General features: G+C 46.3%; 2 protein-coding genes across 15 annotated transcripts in view; one reads left to right on the top strand and one right to left on the bottom strand.

The window, feature by feature from the left end:
- Positions 1-12,895, top strand: part of dlg1b (discs large MAGUK scaffold protein 1b) — a 53,434-nt gene extending 40,539 nt beyond the window's left edge. For 8 of the 14 annotated variants that reach the window (XM_068341622.1, XM_068341620.1, XM_068341618.1 and 5 more), the window contains 18 exons: positions 34-158; positions 383-552; positions 641-777; positions 886-1,030; positions 1,600-1,729; positions 2,076-2,232; positions 2,316-2,418; positions 2,605-2,719; positions 2,795-2,971; positions 3,190-3,256; positions 6,202-6,301; positions 8,090-8,131; positions 8,584-8,634; positions 8,724-8,825; positions 8,900-9,072; positions 9,162-9,271; positions 9,351-9,442; positions 11,106-12,895. In XM_068341622.1, the coding sequence (XP_068197723.1) occupies positions 34-158; positions 383-552; positions 641-777; positions 886-1,030; positions 1,600-1,729; positions 2,076-2,232; positions 2,316-2,418; positions 2,605-2,719; positions 2,795-2,971; positions 3,190-3,256; positions 6,202-6,301; positions 8,090-8,131; positions 8,584-8,634; positions 8,724-8,825; positions 8,900-9,072; positions 9,162-9,271; positions 9,351-9,442; positions 11,106-11,212 (2,103 nt within the window). In that variant the 3' untranslated portion in view covers positions 11,213-12,895. Of the gene's footprint in view, positions 1-33; positions 159-382; positions 553-640; positions 778-885; positions 1,031-1,599; positions 1,730-2,075; positions 2,233-2,315; positions 2,419-2,604; positions 2,720-2,794; positions 2,972-3,189; positions 3,257-6,201; positions 6,302-6,648; positions 6,683-8,089; positions 8,132-8,583; positions 8,635-8,723; positions 8,826-8,899; positions 9,073-9,161; positions 9,272-9,350; positions 9,443-11,105 lie in introns of all 14 variants that reach the window. The other 6 variants (XM_068341625.1, XM_068341621.1, XM_068341615.1 and 3 more) reach the window with 2 other exon arrangements.
- Positions 12,896-15,767: 2,872 nt separating this feature from the next.
- The window catches only part of si:ch1073-184j22.1 (erythroferrone), a 6,061-nt gene continuing 2,255 nt past the window's right edge, over positions 15,768-19,573 (bottom strand). Inside the window, exons 4-8 of the mRNA XM_068341534.1 lie at positions 18,282-18,409; positions 18,055-18,166; positions 17,772-17,853; positions 17,590-17,668; positions 15,768-17,497 (exon numbers count right to left, since the gene is read on the bottom strand). Coding sequence (XP_068197635.1) covers positions 17,399-17,497; positions 17,590-17,668; positions 17,772-17,853; positions 18,055-18,166; positions 18,282-18,409 — 500 coding nt within the window. The 3' untranslated portion in view covers positions 15,768-17,398. The remainder of the gene's footprint in view (positions 17,498-17,589; positions 17,669-17,771; positions 17,854-18,054; positions 18,167-18,281; positions 18,410-19,573) is intronic.

Here is a 19,573-nt window from a genome sequence, read left to right as displayed (position 1 = left end):
GACGTTAACTCGTGTTTCCGTCCTGGATTCCAGGGTAACTCCGGCCTGGGCTTCAGCATCGCGGGGGGCACCGACAACCCCCACATCGGCGAAGACCCGAGCATCTTCATCACCAAAGTCATCCCCGGAGGAGCGGCCGCTCAGGACGGAAGGCTCAGGTTCGTCCCCCCCACCCCGCTGTCTTTCAGCGTCTCATTCATAATGCAGCCGCCGCGGTCGGGCACACCTGATCCAGGAGGAGGAGGAGCGAAGGTTTCAGGTTGACGCTAACTTGAACCCCGACGTTCGTCAGCGATGCTCAGATCAGTTACAAACGATGACAAAACGGGAGTTTTAAAACCCGTCCTTCCAAATCCTTTAGTCGATTGTCTCTTCGTTTCAGGGTCAACGACGTCATCCTGAGGGTGAACGAGGCGGACGTCCGCGACGTGACCCACAGCCGGGCAGTGGAGGCGCTGAAGGAGGCCGGCTCGCTTGTGCGTCTCTACGTCCGCCGGAGGAAACCGGTGTCCGAGAAGGTGATGGAGCTGAAGCTGGTGAAAGGACCCAAAGGTGACAGAAGCTTCATCCAGACGCAAATCGGCTGACGTTTGCGAGCGCTTCCATTTCCAACGCCCCCTCCTCTCTATCGCCGCCCCAGGCCTCGGCTTCAGCATAGCGGGCGGAGTCGGGAACCAGCACATCCCGGGCGACAACAGCATCTACGTGACCAAGATCATCGAAGGTGGAGCCGCTCACAAAGACGGGAGGCTGCAGATCGGAGACAAGCTGCTGGCTGTAAGACGTGTTAAACACATGGAGGGGGGGGGGTTAAAAATCACACTTTTATCGTCACGTGTTCGCCATTTTTTCCCCCGCGTGGGTGACGTTCTCCGCTCTGCTCAGGTGAACAGCGCCTGTCTGGAGGAGGTGAGCCACGAACACGCCGTCACTGCCTTGAAAAACACTCCCGACGTGGTCTACTTGAAAGTGGCGAAACCCAACAGTGTCTTCATGAACGACAGCTTCTCCCCGCCCGATCTCACCAACTGTGAGTGACGCCTCTTCGTTTTCGTTTCGTACGTAATGTCTCCATCTGTCGGGTTCTGGCTCCGCAAAGCAGGCGGCGCCCCTCACCGGGGTTAACGTGTAGATTCTTTATTAATCCTGCTGACAAACCAACGGCACTGAAAACAGAAGCTCATCAGCATAGAGTCGACACCTCGTCTTCCTGTAACCAATCAGCTGCCAGCGCTTCGTAGCTAATAAAATAAATCTCCTTCGTCGAACTTTCTCCAACGCACCGGACATTTATCTGTGTTTTCTTCCTGTTCTTGACTTCTCCCATGATGCTTTGCTCAGAGCAACACCGTGTGACCTTTGACACACGCAGACTTTGTTGCGTCCGCAACTTCCTCTGATTCTCCATCCTCCGTTCCTTAACTTGATCAGTCATCATGACGATAAATTCCGTGATTAGAAGCCTGAAAGTGGCTCCTCACTTCCTCACGCCGCCGTGACAAAGTAGTTCCTCTGCGGGGAGGGTGGGGGTGGGTTAGGGTTAGCGTCACTCGTTTGTTTCCATGTCGTGACCCGACTCGTCCTGTGTGTCCGTTTCAGCGTACTCACACCACATGGAGAACCATATCAGCCCCCCCAACTTCCTGGGTCAGACACTGCCTCCGCCGGCGTCCTCGGGACGCTACTCCCCCACGCCAAAGAGCATGCTGGGAGACGACGACGTCACGCGGTGAGGAGGATGAGACGTAAACCATCAAAGATATTGTTAAACGGTTGTGATGATGTTTGCGTCACATTTGACGTTTCTAGAAAGAAGTAAAACAGTCTACAATCTGCCTACAAACTGTAACATGTGACAGGAAGTGACATCATCATCCAGATTCATCTAGAATTGATTCGATATTTCCGATCATCTCTTGTGATATTTTCTCAAACGCTTGTCAAAGTTTACCTGCATCAGATGATGACATCATCTAGAGTCCCTGAACGTCATGTGACCTCAGGATGACTGACAGCTGTGTGTGTGAGGTCACATGACCTCAGGATGATGATTGACAGCCGTGTTGGGCCAACAGGGAGCCCAGGAAGGTGGTGCTCCACCGCGGAGCGACGGGATTGGGCTTCAACATCGTGGGTGGGGAGGACGGCGAGGGCATCTTCATCTCCTTCATCCTCGCCGGAGGACCGGCGGATCTCTGCGGCGAGCTGCGGAAAGGAGACCGACTCGTTTCTGTACGTTAAACGCTTCCAAAGAAACAGTTCGTCATCGCTTCGTTCGATGTTCTATCCTGATCGCGTCCGTTTCGTTTTTCCAGGTGAACGGGGTCGACCTCCGTAACGCCACCCACGAACAGGCCGCCGCCACGCTGAAGAACGCCGGGCAGACTGTGACCATCATCGCCCACTACAGACCAGAGGGTGAGACGCCCTGGACACGCCCACAGACACGTCACGTGACCTTATAAACTCTCATTATAAAACAAATCTTGTAGTTTCTAGTCTGTCCCTGGAAAACTGGTGCATTCCTGGAAATCTTTGAAGCTTTCCAGGCCTTGAAAGGTCGTTCCAAAACCCGTGACTTCCTGTTGGGTCTTCCCCTTTCAGAGTACGGCCGCTTCGAGGCCAAGATCCACGACCTGAGGGAGCAGATGATGAACAGCAGCATCAGCTCCGGGTCCGGGTCCCTGAGGACGAGTCAGAAGAGGTCGCTGTACGTCAGGTGAGGTCGCCGCCGCCCGCTGAGGCATCCTGGGAGGTCACTGGGTTGAATTAACCCCGTGTGTGTGTGTGGCAGAGCGCTGTTCGACTACGACAGAACCAGAGACTCCGGTTTGCCCAGTCAGGGCCTCAACTTTAAGTTCGGGGACATCCTCCACGTGGTGAACGCCTCCGACGACGAGTGGTGGCAGGCCAGGCAGCTGACGTCCCAGGGGGAGGTGGAGGAGGTGGGGGTCATCCCCAGCAAGAGACGGTCAGTAGCTTTTTTGGCCCCTGATTGGGTGGTCGTCTAGAGTCAGTGTTAGCCTCGTAGGGCTAGCGTTGGCGTGTTTCTGAAGCCTGAAAACTCCTCTTAACGAAAAGAAATGTTTAAGATGTTGTTGTTGTTAGGAGTGAACAGTCGGCCAAACATTTGAAAGCAGTAATGAAACCGCCACAGAATGACCTCTGACCTTTGACCTCTGACCTCAGGGTAGAGAAGAAGGAGAGAGCGAGATTAAAGACGGTGAAGTTTAACGCCAAGTCTCGCGACAGGGGGGTGAGTGTTTGACGCCTACAAGAGTTCTGGTAGACACACACACACACACACACACTGCGTTCATGCCGGTCCCCGTCCCATGATGCCTTGTGTGAATTATGGTAGGAGGAGTGAGCGATGCGTTCCCGACCTCGTCAAACAGGAGTCCTATTAGAAACGCTAGCGAGCTTAGTTTTACCCTCAATCCGTCCTACTTTACTCACTCGGTGCCTTCTGGGAGAAAGCAGAAGCCCCCCCCCCCCGGACCTCCTTTTGACCAAGGTAGAGGTTCTTATTTTCATGTATAGTCTTCAAATTGACCGTTAAAGTTCTTCCTTTAGCCTGGACTGCGTTCGTCTAGCAGTCGGTATGTTAGCATCTTCAGAACACAGAGCGCTTATAGATGTAACTAATAAATGTAACTCATTGTAATGTAAAATAACTACTCCTTAATGTTAAATAACTCTGAGTTTATTACTTATTCAAGTTACAAACATTCCAGTTACACAGAAAAAATTTTTTTGTTTGTTTCTCTTTTCTAACATAAATCCTTGTAATTTGTCAGGTTATTAAACCCACAGAACTCCATCAATCAAGGATCAAACTATCAATAAAGAAAAATAACATCAGACACAAGTGAACTTTGTTCGAAACGTTTTTGTCATTTAAATTGAGCTTGATTACTGCATTGTGGGAAATGTAGTTTTTGGTCAAAGCACACTTTTGACCTATTTGTCAAAAAAAATGAACTTACTTAAATAAATAAAATGTCCAGGGAAAAAAAGGGGAAAAAACCCAAAACTTAAATAAATAAATAAGTTATGAACATGTCCGGAAAAAATAAAATTAATAAATAGATAACATATCCGGGGGGAAAAAGAAAAAAAATAAGAACGTAATTAATAAATAACATGTCAAAAAATTAAAAATAAATAAATAACATGTCCACAAAATTTAAATAAAAAAATGAAAATTTATTTTAGGACGCTGACCTTTTATGCTCTCGTGGGCCACATGAAATGATGTGGAGGGCCACATTTGGCCCCCAGGCCTTGAGTTTGACACATGTGCTCTAGGCGTTCAGTTATCATCGCTCCAGGTGAGACGCTGCTAACTCACGTTAAACACACCTGTGAGTGTGAACACCGTTCGATCGTCGATTCAAACCCACTCCTCCCTGACCGTTAGCTTAGCTCAGCTAACGCTACGCTACCCAAATACCCATAATTCACATGGGAACCGGCTCCTCGGATCTTCTTTTCAAACAGCATCAGTGTGATTTGTTGTGCATGTTGTGACCTGTTTGCACTAACGTGTGACCGTCTGAGCCGCTAACCAGCATGTCGACCCCCACCAGCGTCTCAGCAGCCGAACCGCAGCAGCGCCCCCCTCCCCGCCATCTTTAAACGTGTGCCACTTTAACTCGCGTCGCCCGAACGCCCGGCGCCGCCCACTAACTCACCCGACTGACGCGGGAGGGTGGGGGGAGGGGACGGCGTGCATGACCCCCCTCCCCCTGATCCTGTCCTCCCTACTTATAGAGAAAGAAACGCTTGACATTGACGTCTGCTGCTCACAGAAACCTTCCTCCTCTTCCTCTTCATCACTCACCTGTCTCACCCCCCCCATCATAAACCTGCCATTTAACAGTCAGAAGCGCAGCATGTGACCTGATGATGTCATAAAACACGCCACTTAAGTTAAACGCTAAATTTGGATTTACTTCAAAATTAAAGCATGAAGGGTAAAACTATACTAATCAATTCAAAATAAAAGCATGAAGAGAAAAACTGCACTAATCAATAGTTTGATTATGCTATTAATCTGATCTCATCTGAGCTGCCAAAATTTTAGAACTTTTATTTTTTTTAAAGTTATTTAAAAAATGCATAATTTGTACATACAAATTATAAAATTATTTTTAAAAAATATTTTAACAATTTTTTTTATTTTTTATTTTTTTTTGCCGTTTTAAGTTTTTGTTCGTGGTCGCAAGATTTAAGTTCTCACTCACAGCCACTAGGTTTAAATTTCATGACGTCGTCTGACGCCAACAACGTCTCTGCTTCAAATTGTAACAGGCCCCGCCCACAGCCTGGTGATTGGCTCTCCACTTGCTGCGATGTCATCTTAATTTTTAACACGTTTTCATTTTCAAATTTATATTTCAAATTTATTTCCGAATTTTGGATTCATCACAGTGGAGGCAGACGCAACGCCTTTCCAGATTTTCGCGCGGTGAACGTCTGTCTCGACTTGAAAGTGGCTCAACTTCCTGTTTCTGGACTTCCTGTCTCTGCACGTCGTCTGCATGTTCTCTCGCTCTAATCTGTGCTGCCTTCACTGTCACTAAGTAAAACCCAGCATCGATCCAGTCAGAACCAGGATGTTCGGACTGGTTTCGTTGTGCTCATACTGGTCTCCTGTTTTACATCTGAGGCTTTTATTGTGAAACATTTGTAGGAACTTCCTGTTAAACTTGGAATTTCCTGTTGCCAAGTTGGACCAAATTTTGCCAAATCCAAAAGTTTTCCTGAACCTGCTCTTACCCAAAAATTCGTCTAGAGAACCTCCAGGCTCTCAGTGGGCGGTCCCTTGTTTCTGATTGGCTAATCCATCCTGATAAAGCGTTAGCTTTAGCTGCTAACTAATCACATTTAGCTCAGCTAATTTATCACATGTGCTTTTCCAGAGCTTTAAACTGACCCGAACACAGCGGCCTTCCTCCTTATCAGACATCAGACGTGTTGCCTGCCGGCAGCCATTTTTGTAGTTCCTGCTCAGATAATTGTAGTCCAAGCTGCCGTTTCATTTCTTCTTGTGATTGTGTTCATTTTAATGTGCCTGTTAGCCACTAGCCGTAGCCTCACTGTGCAAACCGACATCAGACGCCCCCTCTTCCTCCTCTGTTTGACTTCATCACCCCTCCTCCTCCTCCTCCTCCTCTTCATCCTCTTCATCCTCAGCAGTCTCTCAATGACAAGCGTAAAAAGAACCTCTTTTCCCGAAAGTTTCCGTTCTACAAGAGCAAAGACGCGAGCGAGCAGGAGACCAGCGACGTCGACCGTAAGTACTGGCGTGACGCGGAGGCGGGAAGGGGGCGGGGCGGTCTGTCTGAGAGACGATTGGTCGGCGACCGGAAGAGAGGTCAGCTGGTGGCGGCGCGTTAGTCCGCCTGTAGTCACGACAACGGGGCCGGGCCAAAAACCGATCGGAAATGAGTTTGAACATTTCCATTGGACTGTGAGTCCCTTCATCTTCCTCCTCTTCCTCTATGGAGCCAACATGGCCGCCCCGTTGCCGTGCCGACCGGCGGCGTCCCCCTCTGCGCTCTCCGTCCGGCGCTTTATCTCAGTAATTTTGTGTTTCTTGTGGTTGTTTTCTCCTTGTTGTCTCGGCTCCACCGACCTCAGGACAACAATGACGACATGCTGCCCAAAGGCCACAGTAAGTCCCCCCCTGAACCCCCCCAGAAAACTCCCATCAGCCCCCTCGTCTCCACCGGGATCCTCCTTTAAAACACTCTGCTATAAAAAAACAAAACCAAACCAAACTGCTTTATTATCAATGATAGAAACGCTCTGTTTTTATTGGTTCATTGATGTGAATATTTTTATTTTTGATGTTTTTTAAACATTCACCCTGTTTCTGATGTGTGTATGACGGAACCGTTCCCCGTCAACACGATCTTTAAATTATGGGGGCAAATTTGCAGTTTAATCTGGTCCAGATTTATCAGGTTTTCATGCTTTTATCGTGAGCTGATGAGCCATACAATGAAGTTATGGGAAAGAGTAGTGGAAGCTAGACTGAGGGCAGAAGTGAGCATTTGTGAGCAGCAGTATGGTTTCATGCCAAAAAAGAGTTCTACAGATGGAGGCAACTGATTCGCTGTGGCGACCCCTGAAGGGAAAAGCCGAAAGGAAAAGAAGAAGATGCTTTTATTGTGAAAGGTTTGATCAGATCCGCAGTTTTTGTCGTTTCCTGCAACTGAAAGTCAAACTTGAGAATTAGTGGGAGGTTCCCGGTGGACGCGTCACCTTCTTCCTTCTCCTCTCTTTCTACTTCCTGTCTGTCACGTCCTCTAGATCGGTGCTCCTCTTCTCCCTCTTCTGTCTTCACCATCCATCCGTTCTCCTCCGTCCACCTTTCAGTCTGTCTCAGCGTTTCGGGGGGAGACGTCATCCGAGGTCGCCACGCCTGGAAATCCGCCTGGGAGACGTTTTCTTTGATCATCAATAAAAATGTTCATGTAATCTTTTTTTTTTTTAAGGAGGAGAGACGACGTCTCGGTGGAAACGTTTGGAGATCTGAGCAGATTAAATAATGAACAACAGATTTTTGTCTTTGCACATTAAGAAAACAGCGCGTCCAAAAACTACGATCCAGTCATTTGAAATTCAGGAAGGAAAACATTTTTACTTCATGGAGCCACGAGAATTTAATGGAAGAAAAAAGGAAATAAAAATCTTCTTCCTGTTTTCCTCTGGTCACATGACGCTCGAGTGCTAATGGTTTTAGCGCAGCTAGCTAAAATGTTTTAACATCAGAAACTTTGTGTGACCGAACTTTCATTTTCCTTTAAAGCTGACTTGTATCTTCCTGATCAGAAACCTACCCATAATGCAATCTGTTGTTACGTTCAGACCAGCAATCGATCGGTGAACAGTTGATTCATTTCCTGTCGGTGACAGAAGTTGATTGAGATGACTGATCTGATCGATAGAAGTATAATCATATTGTATTGGTTGATCCAGACGTGATGCTGCTGAGCGGGTTTGTGTTGCTGTTGAGGAGCAAAGCATTGTGGGAAGTCCTCCCGGCTGACGCTGTGATGTTTTGTTGTTGTTCCAGAACACGTGACGTCAAACGCCAGCGATAGCGAGAGTAGCTACCGTAAGTGTGACCGTCGCCGCTGCCTGACAGGAAACACTAACCCTCGCTTCCTGATTGGCCAATAACAGCATGAGCTCACACACACACACACACACACACACACACACAGCTGCTGCATGAGTGTCGTAGTAACGTTGGTTTTGTGCGTCTGGCGTTCGTTTAAACGATAAACGGTCGAGCTCCGCCTCCACCTTGGGTCTAGCTCCGCCTCCTGGGGGCCACGCCCGAACCTTTCGCTGACTCGGCGGATAGAGACGACAGTCTGGTTGTTGGTTTGACGGATGACGGACCCTCAACGAGTCGGTTTGTGAGGGCGAGGCGTGGTTGGTCACGTTAGGAGCTATCGGGGGGGGGGGTGTCGTCTCTCTTCGTCACTCGACCTTCATCCGTCTGATCCCGTCGGTTGAACTCATCCGACCGTCGTTTTCTGACGCCTTTCTGTGTGTGTGCAGGTGGGCAGGAGGAGTACGTCCTGTCGTACGAGCCCGTCGTCCAGCAGGAAGGTGAGACACACACACACACACACACACACTCTCTGATCGTCATTGGTTCTGATCACTTCCTGTCTCCACCCCCCCCCCCTCTCTGACAGTCAACTACACCCGTCCCGTCATCATCCTCGGCCCGATGAAGGACCGCATCAATGACGACCTCATCTCTGAATTCCCCGATAAGTTCGGGTCGTGCGTTCCTCGTAGGTTTAACCCCATAGCAGGTTTGATCGGGTTCACGTTGAATCCAGATTAACCCCCCCCCCCTCTCTCACAGACACGACGCGGCCCAAGCGGGATTACGAGGTGGACGGCAGGGATTACCACTTCGTGGTGTCCCGGGAGCAGATGGAGAAGGACATCCAGGACCACCGCTTCATCGAGGCGGGCCAGTACAACAACCACCTGTACGGAACCAGCGTCCAGTCGGTGCGGGAGGTGGCCGAGAAGGTACCGGAACCGGGTTCTGGTAGGGTGGGGGCCGCCGCAGTTCCGTGGGAGGTTAATAACAGGAAGTGCTTTTCTTCTGTGGTGTCCAGGGCAAACACTGCATCCTGGACGTGTCGGGGAACGCCATCAGGAGGCTGCAGCTGGCGCTGCTGCACCCCATCGCCATCTTCATCAAGCCCAAGTCTGTGGAGAACATCATGTGAGACACACACACACACACACACACACACCAGGGGGAACGCAGACGGCGTTTGGTCATGTGACGTTTGTTCCTGCAGGGAGATGAACAAACGTCTGACGGACGAGCAGGGCAGGAAGACGTTCGACAGAGCCGCCAAACTGGAGCAGGAGTTCACCGAGCACTTCACAGGTGGGCGGGGCAGCTAGAGGCCACACCCACGCACATGTCACGCCCCCCACAGGGGGTTTAGTCTCTGATCCTCTGGTTTAGTTAATCTGGTTCAGTCTCTGATCCTCTGGTTTAGTTAATCTGGTTCAATCTCTGATCCTGTGGTTTAGTTAATCTGGTTCAGTCTCTGATCCTCTAGTTTAGTTAATCTGGTTCAATTTCTGATCCTCTGGTTTAGTTAATCTGGTTTAGTCTCTAATCCTCTGGTTTAGTTAATCTGGTTTAGTCTCTGATCCTCTGGTTTAGTTAATCTGGTTCAATTTCTGATCCTCTGGTTTAGTTAATCTGGTTCAGTCTCTGATCCTTTGGTTCAGTTAATCGGGTTTAGTCTCTGATCCTCTGGTTTAGTTAATCTGGTTTAGTCTCTGATCCTCTGGTTCAGTCTCTGATCCTCTAGTTTAGTTAATCGGGTTTAGTCTGTGATCCTCTGGTTTAGTTAATCTCGTTCAGTCTCAAATCCTCTGATTTAGTTTAGTCTCTGATCCTCTGGTTTAGTCTCTGATCCTCTGGTTTAGTTAATCTGGTTTAGTCTCTAATCCTCTGGTTTAGTTAATCTGGTTCAGTCTCTGATCTTCTGGTTTCGTTAATTGGGTTTAGTCTCTGATCCTCTGATTTAGTCTCTAATTCTGTGGTTTAGTTAATCTGGTTTAGCTCCTCTGGTTTACTTCCTAGTTCCACTGGTTAACTTCCTAGTTCCACTGGTTTAGTTAATATGGTTTAGTCTCTAATCCTCTGGTATAGTTAGTCTGGTTTAGTCTCTGATCCTCTGGTTTAGTTAATTGGGTTAGTCTCTGATCCTCTGGTTTAGTCTCTGATCCTCTGGTTTAGTTAATCTGGTTTAGTCTCTAATCCTCTGGTATAGTTAGTCTGGTTTAGTCTCTGATCCTCTAGTTTAGTTAATCGGGTTTAGTCTGTGATCCTCTGGTTTAGTTAATCTCGTTCAGTCTCAAATCCTCTGATTTAGTTTAGTCTCTGATCCTCTGGTTTAGTCTCTGATCCTCTGGTTTAGTCTCTGATCCTCTGGTTTAGTCTCTGATCCTCTGGTTTAGTTAATCTGGTTTAGTCTCTAATCCTCTGGTTTAGTTAATCTGGTTCAGTCTCTGATCTTCTGGTTTCGTTAATTGGGTTTAGTCTCTGATCCTCTGATTTAGTCTCTAATTCTGTGGTTTAGTTAATCTGGTTTAGCTCCTCTGGTTTACTTCCTAGTTCCACTGGTTAACTTCCTAGTTCCACTGGTTTAGTTAATATGGTTTAGTCTCTAATCCTCTGGTATAGTTAGTCTGGTTTAGTCTCTGATCCTCTGGTTTAGTTAATTGGGTTAGTCTCTGATCCTCTGGTTTAGTCTCTGATCCTCTGGTTTAGTTAATCTGGTTTAGTCTCTAATCCTCTGGTATAGTTCGTCTGGTTTAGTCTCTGATCCTCTGGTTTAGTTAATCTGGTTTAGTCTCTGATCCTCTGGTTTAGTTAATCTGGTTTAGCTCTTCTGGTTCACTTCCTGGTTCCACTGGTTTACTTCCTAGTTCCACTGGTTTGGTTCTACTGGTTTGGTCCCGGTTCCTGGTGTTGGGTCCGGCCCGCCTCAGCCCCAGTCTCACCCGTGTCCCCCGTGTCCCCCTCCCTGCAGCCATCGTTCAGGGCGACACGCTGGAGGAGATCTACGATCAGGTGAAGCAGATCATCGAGGAGCAGTCGGGTCCGTTCATCTGGGTCCAGTCCAAGGAGAAGTTATGAAGCCCCGCCTCCTCACATCCACTTAGTTTGAGTTTGAAAACTCGACCTGCAGACGGCAGCCTCACCCTTCCTCACCCCTCCTCTTCCTCGATCAACACGGCCACATTTTTTAGTTTTTGTCCCTCATTGGTTTAAAGCACACAGACGTTTGATGACATCACAACACGGTACCGCTCCTTAATGTTTAAGGGAGAAGAAGACGCGTCCGTGGAGGAGGCGGGAACAAACGTACGACTTGACCCTTTCTGTTGTCTGTGGGTTTTTCCCCCTGGGTTCGTCTTGTCAGGCTGATGACGGACAGTTTCTCAGGCAGCGGCGGTGGAGACTCAACACGCAGAACTTTGCACGTTAAAGCTTTAACAGCATGTCATTCAACAGCCCCTTCATTACCCATAATCCCCTCCTCCTCAGCGTCCGACACGTTTTTCCTTTCTACTCTGTTTGATTTTCCTTCGGCTGCTGCAGGATGTTTGTGTGGACGTCCTGCAGGTTCCTGCTCTGCTGCTGGGGGGCGCCGTGGAGCTCGGTGACGTCAGCTGGTCGCTAAAACACGTTCGTTCTCACCTCAGGATGTTTACGATGAGGTCAAAGCTGTTATTTCTTCACCTCCGTTTGTTTTTCTTCTCAACTCGTTTATGTCGGAACAGATTGTCGTTTTCTCGGAGGACAAAAAATCCAGATAGAAAAGTCACTCACTTGTTACCATAGAAACGGTTTAAATTTCAGTTATACAACAATTAAAAAGGAAAAACTCTGAATTATTAAATACAATTTAAAGAAAATGATCTCAAAATACCAGAAAATTATTAGTTTTACAAGAAAATTAAAGCAATCTAAAGTTAGTAGAAAATCTCGTAATTAATCAACATGAATAAGAAACTAATAACACAAAATTGATCTTTCGTTTTAAAAACAAAAATCAAGATTTCAGAATTTTCTTACAGATTAAAGATACGTTAAATTAGACGTCTGATCAAAGGAACTCAAACACAAGGAAACACTAATAATTTAAATTTAATTATGAATTATTACATAAAAAATTATAATCAAATTTCATATTTAATAGAAAATTATCTTCTAACTATTAGAAAATTGCCTTTTGTTGCACAAAACTTACATAAACCTTAGAACTTGTTTTTTGTATGCTGGACAAAATCTTTTGTTAAAGTCATAAAACTACCAAAATTGATCAGCGATCAGTTTTCTTCATGACAACAAAACTGATCGCTGATCAAACACCGTCGTCTGTTAATCTTGAAGATTTTAGTTTTTTTTGCCTTAGCGACCCGATGAGAAGAGATTGTGTTAGTCTTCATCCTGATTGGTCACCTGAGCGGCGCCCCCTCCCCCCACCGGAGCCGAACCCGTCAGGCGTCCGTCAGTGTCTTACCTTGAAGAGACGTGATTGGATCCTGGAGCCGTCCTCCAGGTGTGGACAGACCAGAACTGTCTGAGATTCTGATATTTAACCTTTGGGTAAACTGCCTATTTTGTTATAATAAAGTCTATATTGAAGTTGAGCTCTACGCCGACGACACGATTTATTTTCTCTGCATTGTTAATCGTATACGATAGAAAGTATAAAGATATTTGAATATATATATATTTTTCTTTTTTCTTTGATCACCTCCTCCTCTGTCTTTTAATTTTCTTTTCTAAGCATAATAAAAACTTAACAAGAAACTTCTGTCTCTGTCCACAGTCTGAATTGTAGAAAAGTACTTTAATGTTTGCTATTTTTGTTGATAAAGTTAAGTTAATATTTCTAAAAAAAATACTTGTAAATACTTCTACTTTGACTTCAAGTACCCCAATTATTTTTTTAATCTTTATTAAATTTTATGACCACTTTAATTCCTTTTAATCCTATAGTTTTAACCTGGAATTTTTCTTAATTACAAAAAAAATTACACTTAAATTTTCTCGACATATATTCGTATTTAAAAACACAGAAACGGGTTCAAAATAAACGTCTCACTGCAGCTTTTAATCTGAAAGTACGTGACAAAAGACGTCACTTCCGCGTACGTCTGCTTTGCCGGGACACGTCTCTAACGTGAAGTCCTCCCCAGGTGTCTTCTTTCCGGCTTCAGTTCTCTCTCCTCCGGCGGACAAACTGACAGGCCGGGACGTTTTCCGGTTGGCCCCCGGGGGCCCCTGGCGGCTGGCCGCGCCCGCATCAGAGCCTGGACGGTGAGCCGCGCCGCGCTGCGCACCGGAAGAGACTCCGACAGGTTCTCCACCACTCTGGCATTTTTAATCACAGAAGACAGGAAGTACCTGAAGATCATGATGACGTCATTCACACCTGCGCGAGAATGAGTCGGTCAGAGGAGGCGGGAAAAAAACCCCGGAAACAACCGATGGAAACGGGCGACGTCTGCTGGACTCACCTGTTGTGTCAAGAACCAGAATAACGGAAGTTGTGATTACCTTTCAAAATAAAAGCTAAAAATTATTTCCTGGGGGAAAGAACTCCCCATTTCAGATTTTATTTCATGGCCACTCTTATGTAGTAAATAAAAACAAAACTGTTTTGCATAAAACACAAGATTGGATAAAAATAAATTTCAGTGAGACTTAAGAGTACAGCTAAAAGATGTAATACGCCTATTGACCACAGGAGGGCAGTGTTACCATACGTGTATGTGTTCATGTCCGGTGGTCGCTCAAAATAAAAGCATCAAACGAACAGGAAATATATTTGTTTCAATTTCACGAGAAAAGTACGACCAAAAACTGGTGACGAGTTTTTGATGTTTTTACGTCATTTTTGAACGATTGTTAAATTTCAAAATAAATACGTGTAGGTAGTTTTAAGTGAGGAGAGTCATAAAGTCGCAAAATGTATTAGATTCTTGTATAAAAGTGTTGAAGTTGTGGGTGAAATCTGCTGGTGAAAACCAAGAAGAAGGTTCAGACGTCTTCAAATTAAATAGAATTGCTTCTCAACCTGGTTACGTAAACGTTTTGATCAGGCCTCCTCCGACTTGTGGTAACTTCGGGATGCGTTGCATTTCTTCTTCCACAGTGAAGATGGAGAGGAGGAAAGCAGAGATCTGAGGTTATAGGTTCAAATCCCAAGTGGACACCCACTTTCTTCAGGTTTGTAGGTAATAGTAGCAAAAAAAAGTAGGATCGAGTCTTTGGGAAGAAGAACCTGTAAATTGTTAAATAGAAAAGAAAAACTGCTGAACCAGAAAGTATTGACTCACAGAATTTTGTTAATATTTTATAATATACAACAGAAAAATAAACAGTTCAAGTCCAATATGTATAGAAAACTCAATCGTTCCAGACTGTTCCCGTGATCTTATGATCATAAAACATAAACATATATACATTATTCAACTATCGGTGTGCACAACACTGTTGTGTCAAGAAACGTGAAGGAAGAAGAAGGAAAGTAAAAGATCACATAGCATTTTGTGAATGTTTTGTCGTTCGTGTATGGCATTTCTGTTTTTACGGATCAGTCTGGTTTCAGATGCTGACATTTCTGCATCCTCCCCTTCGGTTCCTTCACAGACCACACTGAGATCTTCTCCATCAAACTTCATTTTCTGTTTGACGGCCTAAATGTGACTAAGCTGGACTCGGGTCAAGGCCAGACAGTCGGTCCTTTGGACAACTTTTGAAACGCTTTATTGTTCATGCAGCCGTAGACGTTTGTGTGTGCATGTGTGTGTGCGTGTGTGTGTGTGTGTGTGTGTGTGTGTGTGTGTGTGTGTGTGTGTGTGTGTGTGTGTGTGTGTGTGTGTGTGTGTGTGTGAGCTGAGCCATGCTGTCAGCGGGGCGTCGTGCAGCCGTCATTATTCTGTCGACACGCCTTGTACGGTAACTCAGCCTCTGCAAGTGTGTGTGTGTGTGTGTGTGTGTGTGTGTGTGTGCTTTTGTGGCCTGCTGCCAACCACACGGCGCCACTTTATGAGTGCACTGATTTCACCTCCAAACACTGTGAGCATTCATTAGCCTTAGCATGCAGTGTGTTTTCCAGTCATGTGAAAGAGAAAGTTTAGCAGAGAGCTAGATGACGGCGCAACTTTAAGTCTGCATGACGGTAATTTCAGCCATATTTAAAAGGTGCTATTCAAGTTTCTGTAGGGTGTCACAGCTCACATCTACCAATAAATGGTGCAAAACAACTTTAGGTTGTGTCACGTCTTATCATTTTGGCCAATAGCTGATGGGATGGCTAAAAATATCAACGGTATCACCCGAAGTGAGACCCTAACCGTAACCCTAACCCTCATCCAGCAACAGAAACCAGAAGTGTTTCTCCGCCGTCTGTGTCATTTACGCACAAGGTACAGCAGTTTGACTTAATGATTTAAATCTCTGACATACCGATGGGATCTCATGTTGTTCTGTTTGAAAATGCCCCCCCCCCCACACACACACACACAGTCCAAGTCCAGTTTAATTTTTTTTTATTTGAATGGATCCAGGCTAAAAATACACTCAGCTATGCTAGACAAACTGCGCAAAATTTTCACTTGAGAATTTCTATCGCATAAGATAATTTAATGTCAGTGATAAACAACCAACACAGATCAAGAGTAGACAGATTTTATTAGAAATATTAACAACTTGTTTATCACATCCAGAGAATAAATATGAAGAATAAAGTAAAATACAATCAGTTACACTTCAGATGAGAAACTACATGTTAACCATTAACTAGTTGCTTACTAGCATGTATATTAGTAGCATATTGGCTCTTTGTTAGTGAGTTTATAATGACAAATATTTCTGAATATCATTCAGAAAACTTTAAAAAACATGTAGAATATTAAATACTTTCACACACAAAATGCTTTATAATCAGCCAATAGGATACTAATACACACTGAGCCACTAGTTAATGCTTAATACGTGTTTGAATCATTGTGTGTGTACAAACACTCCTTAAAACCCTGATGAGCAGCTCCAATCTTCCTTGAATGTTCAGCTGATAATTAATATTTTTCTCACCAAATACTTGTTGTTAACTGAATACTGGCAAAACTTCGCATGAATCTGCTTTTATATAAAGATTTAATAACACGTAAAACACATAAATGTCAACCTATCAAAGCTCAGTTGGGACCTCGGCTGCTGTTCCTCTGACGGCCACTAGGCGGTGCTCTATGGGGAAAAAAATCAACACCCAAGATATTGTTTTAAAGATATCGACTCCTATCTCACTCAAAGAGTCGTGAACTTGTGTCATTCTCCCGTCTGTTCGTGCTTTTACTTTCCAACAGCCTGCGAGGCAAATAAATACGAGAGCGTTGTCCTTGGCGGCGTTCCTGGGTTGACGATGATGTCACGCGTCCAGCCCGTCTGGACTGACAGACAGACTGAAAGGCCGCCGTCAGATACAGACGTGAACAAATGAGTCAGTCTCTCAAACGTTATTACAGCTGGCGTTCCGTCTCATTCGTCAACAGCTCCGCCAGTCGTGTTTGAACCCGTCAAAATAAAAGCACAGCTCACCCCCCCAAAAAAATAAAAGTTCGGAATATCCTGCAAGCCAATGGAAATCTGCATTGTCAGCAATTCTTTTCTGCAAGTTTTCAGAGTAAACGTGACTCCGCATCACTTGGTTCGCATTTAGCGTTAGCTAAAAGTAGCTAAGTCGCTTAAATCGACCGAATCGCAAAGACGTTCTACATATTTGTTTTCAAAGTCGTGCATGAACCTGACTTTCAAAAATGAAACTGTCACATGACCAGCAGTCAGATGCTAACCATGCTAATTGTGTCATTACCTCAACTTTGATTACAAGAGTTTTGCAGCCGAAAACACAAATTTCACTATTTTTTAATGTCAGTTTCTGGAGACGCCCCCGAGTCTTCACTGTAGCACCAAAGCTAACAGCATTAGCATGTCTCAAAACGGGATCATTGACAATTTGTAGATGTGTGTGTTTACCTCCTACCCAGAGGATTTTAGTTTAGGTAAACGTCTGTCGTTTCTCTTTTGGGTGAACTGCTCCTTTAAACTTCAGAACTTCTTCCTGGTTCCGATGTTTTCAGACTCTGACGCGTCGTTTGGATCTATAAATCTGACTCACAGCTTTTTGTATGTCACATTGTCACAGGCAGCACATCGGGCACCTCCCCAGGTCCTCGGGGGGGGGTCCCTGATGCGAGGTCAGATCCGGGTCGGTCTGGGGTGGCGCCACCTGGTGGCGGCGTGTCCTCAGACCCCCAGCAGGATCCCGGAGAACAGAGAGTCCTGCAGGACGCTGACGGCTGAGCCCGTCCCGTTGTCCACGAACACGGACACGGACTCTCCAGCCTGCGCACACAGACACACACAGGGTCAAACGGAGTGTGTGTGTGTGTGCGTGCGTGTGTGTGTGTGTGTGTGTGTGTGTGTGTGTTTCGTACCTGTAGATAAAGCGTTCCTGTCAGTAGGATGCTGAATGTTCCTCCAGCAGCTGCCACGCCCATCACAGACTCTATGGACCTGCACACACACACACACACACACACACACACACACACACACACACACAAATGAAGTAGAGGACTCAGACCAGACGAGTCGATCAGCTGATCAGGCGACTCACAGGTTGGTCTGACACAGTGACTCGATGCAGATCGCTGCTTTCACACTGTCCCTCATTCGGACCTGGATTCTGTCACCTGACTCTGACACACACACACACACACACACACACACACACACACACACACACACACAAACACACATGCAGTTTTAGTTGTAAACGAAGTTTCATCATCATCATCACGGTGTGTGTGTGTGTGTGTGTGTGTGTGTGTGTGTGTGTGTGTGTGTGTGTGTGTGTGTGTGTGTGTGTGTGTGTGTGTGTGTGTGTGTGTGCTTCTCACCGATCAGGAGGCTGGCAGTCAGCTGGTAGAAGCCGGAGACGGGCGCGGTGTAGCGGCCGGTGCTGCTGTTGAAGTTCTGACCTCTCTGGAGGTTCTGCTCCGAGTCGGAGGGCTGCCGGGGTCAAAGGTCAAACCCAACTGTTACCGTCTGTCTGTCATCTCATCTGCGTGAGTGTGTGTGTGTTACTGTGTGTGTGTGTGTGTTACTGTGTGTGTGTGTGTCTCACCTGTCTGAAGGACTGCAGCTCCAGGAGGCTGCGTCGCGGGACGGTGACGACCTGCAGGAGGCGACTGAGGAAGGAGGTGGAGACGCGGGGAGGACGGTCGCACAGAAAACACACGCCTGATGCCATGTCTGGGAGGGAGGTGTGAAGAGGAGAGGAGGAGGATGGGAGGGGGGATGAAAGGGTGAGGAGGAGACGGGAACAAATATTTAAACATTTTCTGCATGGCTGAACCAGGTGTTGGCGGATGGATACATCAGTGAGACCGTATCTCGTTCTTTACCACGTGTTGGCGGATGGGTACAACATCAGTGACACCGTATCTCGTTCTTTACCACGTGTTGGCGGATGGATACATCAGTGAGACCGTATCTCGTTCTTTACCACGTGTTGGCGGATGGGTATAACATCAGTGACACCGTATCTCGTTCTTTACCACGTGTTGGTGGATGTTTACAACATCAGTGAGACCGGATCTCGTTCTTTACTTGACGCTTGTCGAGATAATTGCCTTGGTCACATGACTACCCTTTTAAAGGTTTGGAGGAAGAGTGGTTTGGAGATGCGCTTACACGCTGGTGCTGCTCGGCAGAGGTTGTGGCTGAAAGTGGAACTACAGCCGTCGGATTGGTTTGTTCATATCCACGAATGTTCGTATTTTGAGGACTTGGAACTAACTTTCCCAGGCAGCGAGATTCTCTTATAATTATGACACTACTGACGGGAGTGAGACGTCTGTCGGGGGTGGAATAAAGTCATCATCCAAACCCATCAAACCACACTCATCTGCGAAAATATGGAAACACACGCAGGAGCGAGTCGACAGACGAAAACAAGCATGAACGAACAAATTCGCCGACACACTCGCATGCAGACAGCAACAAAGACACACCATCAGTCAGCAGGAATGCCAGGAATCCTCCCGCCGAGCCAAGTCACATCCACTCGGCACAAAATTACCCCTATTATGGACTCAGACAGGCTGCCTCCGCGCAGCAGAGCGCTGTTTATGTAACACACACGCAGAAATCACCCGGAGAAAGTGAAGAAGTGAGAGAACGCATGTGAAAACGGGAGCGTCTGGATCTGATGAATCACGTCTGTTGTTATTCATGACCCCACCCCCCCAACCCCCCCCTAGGTTTGTCTGTCCAACCAAAGGAAAGTCTTCTCTTTCAGTCTCCCTCATGTTTTTTACTCCACATGCAAATTATTGACATGAAAATGTAGTAAAAAGTTGTGCCGGTGTGGCCGATGCTAACGTTGAAGCTAACGGCTATATTTTGGCTAAAATT

The sequence above is a fragment of the Antennarius striatus genome, chromosome 18 (assembly GCF_040054535.1).
Source record: "Antennarius striatus isolate MH-2024 chromosome 18, ASM4005453v1, whole genome shotgun sequence".
Classification (NCBI taxonomy): domain Eukaryota; kingdom Metazoa; phylum Chordata; class Actinopteri; order Lophiiformes; family Antennariidae; genus Antennarius; species Antennarius striatus.
The sequence above is the reverse complement of the archived record's forward strand: the minus strand, read 5'-3'. Positions and strand labels throughout refer to the sequence as shown.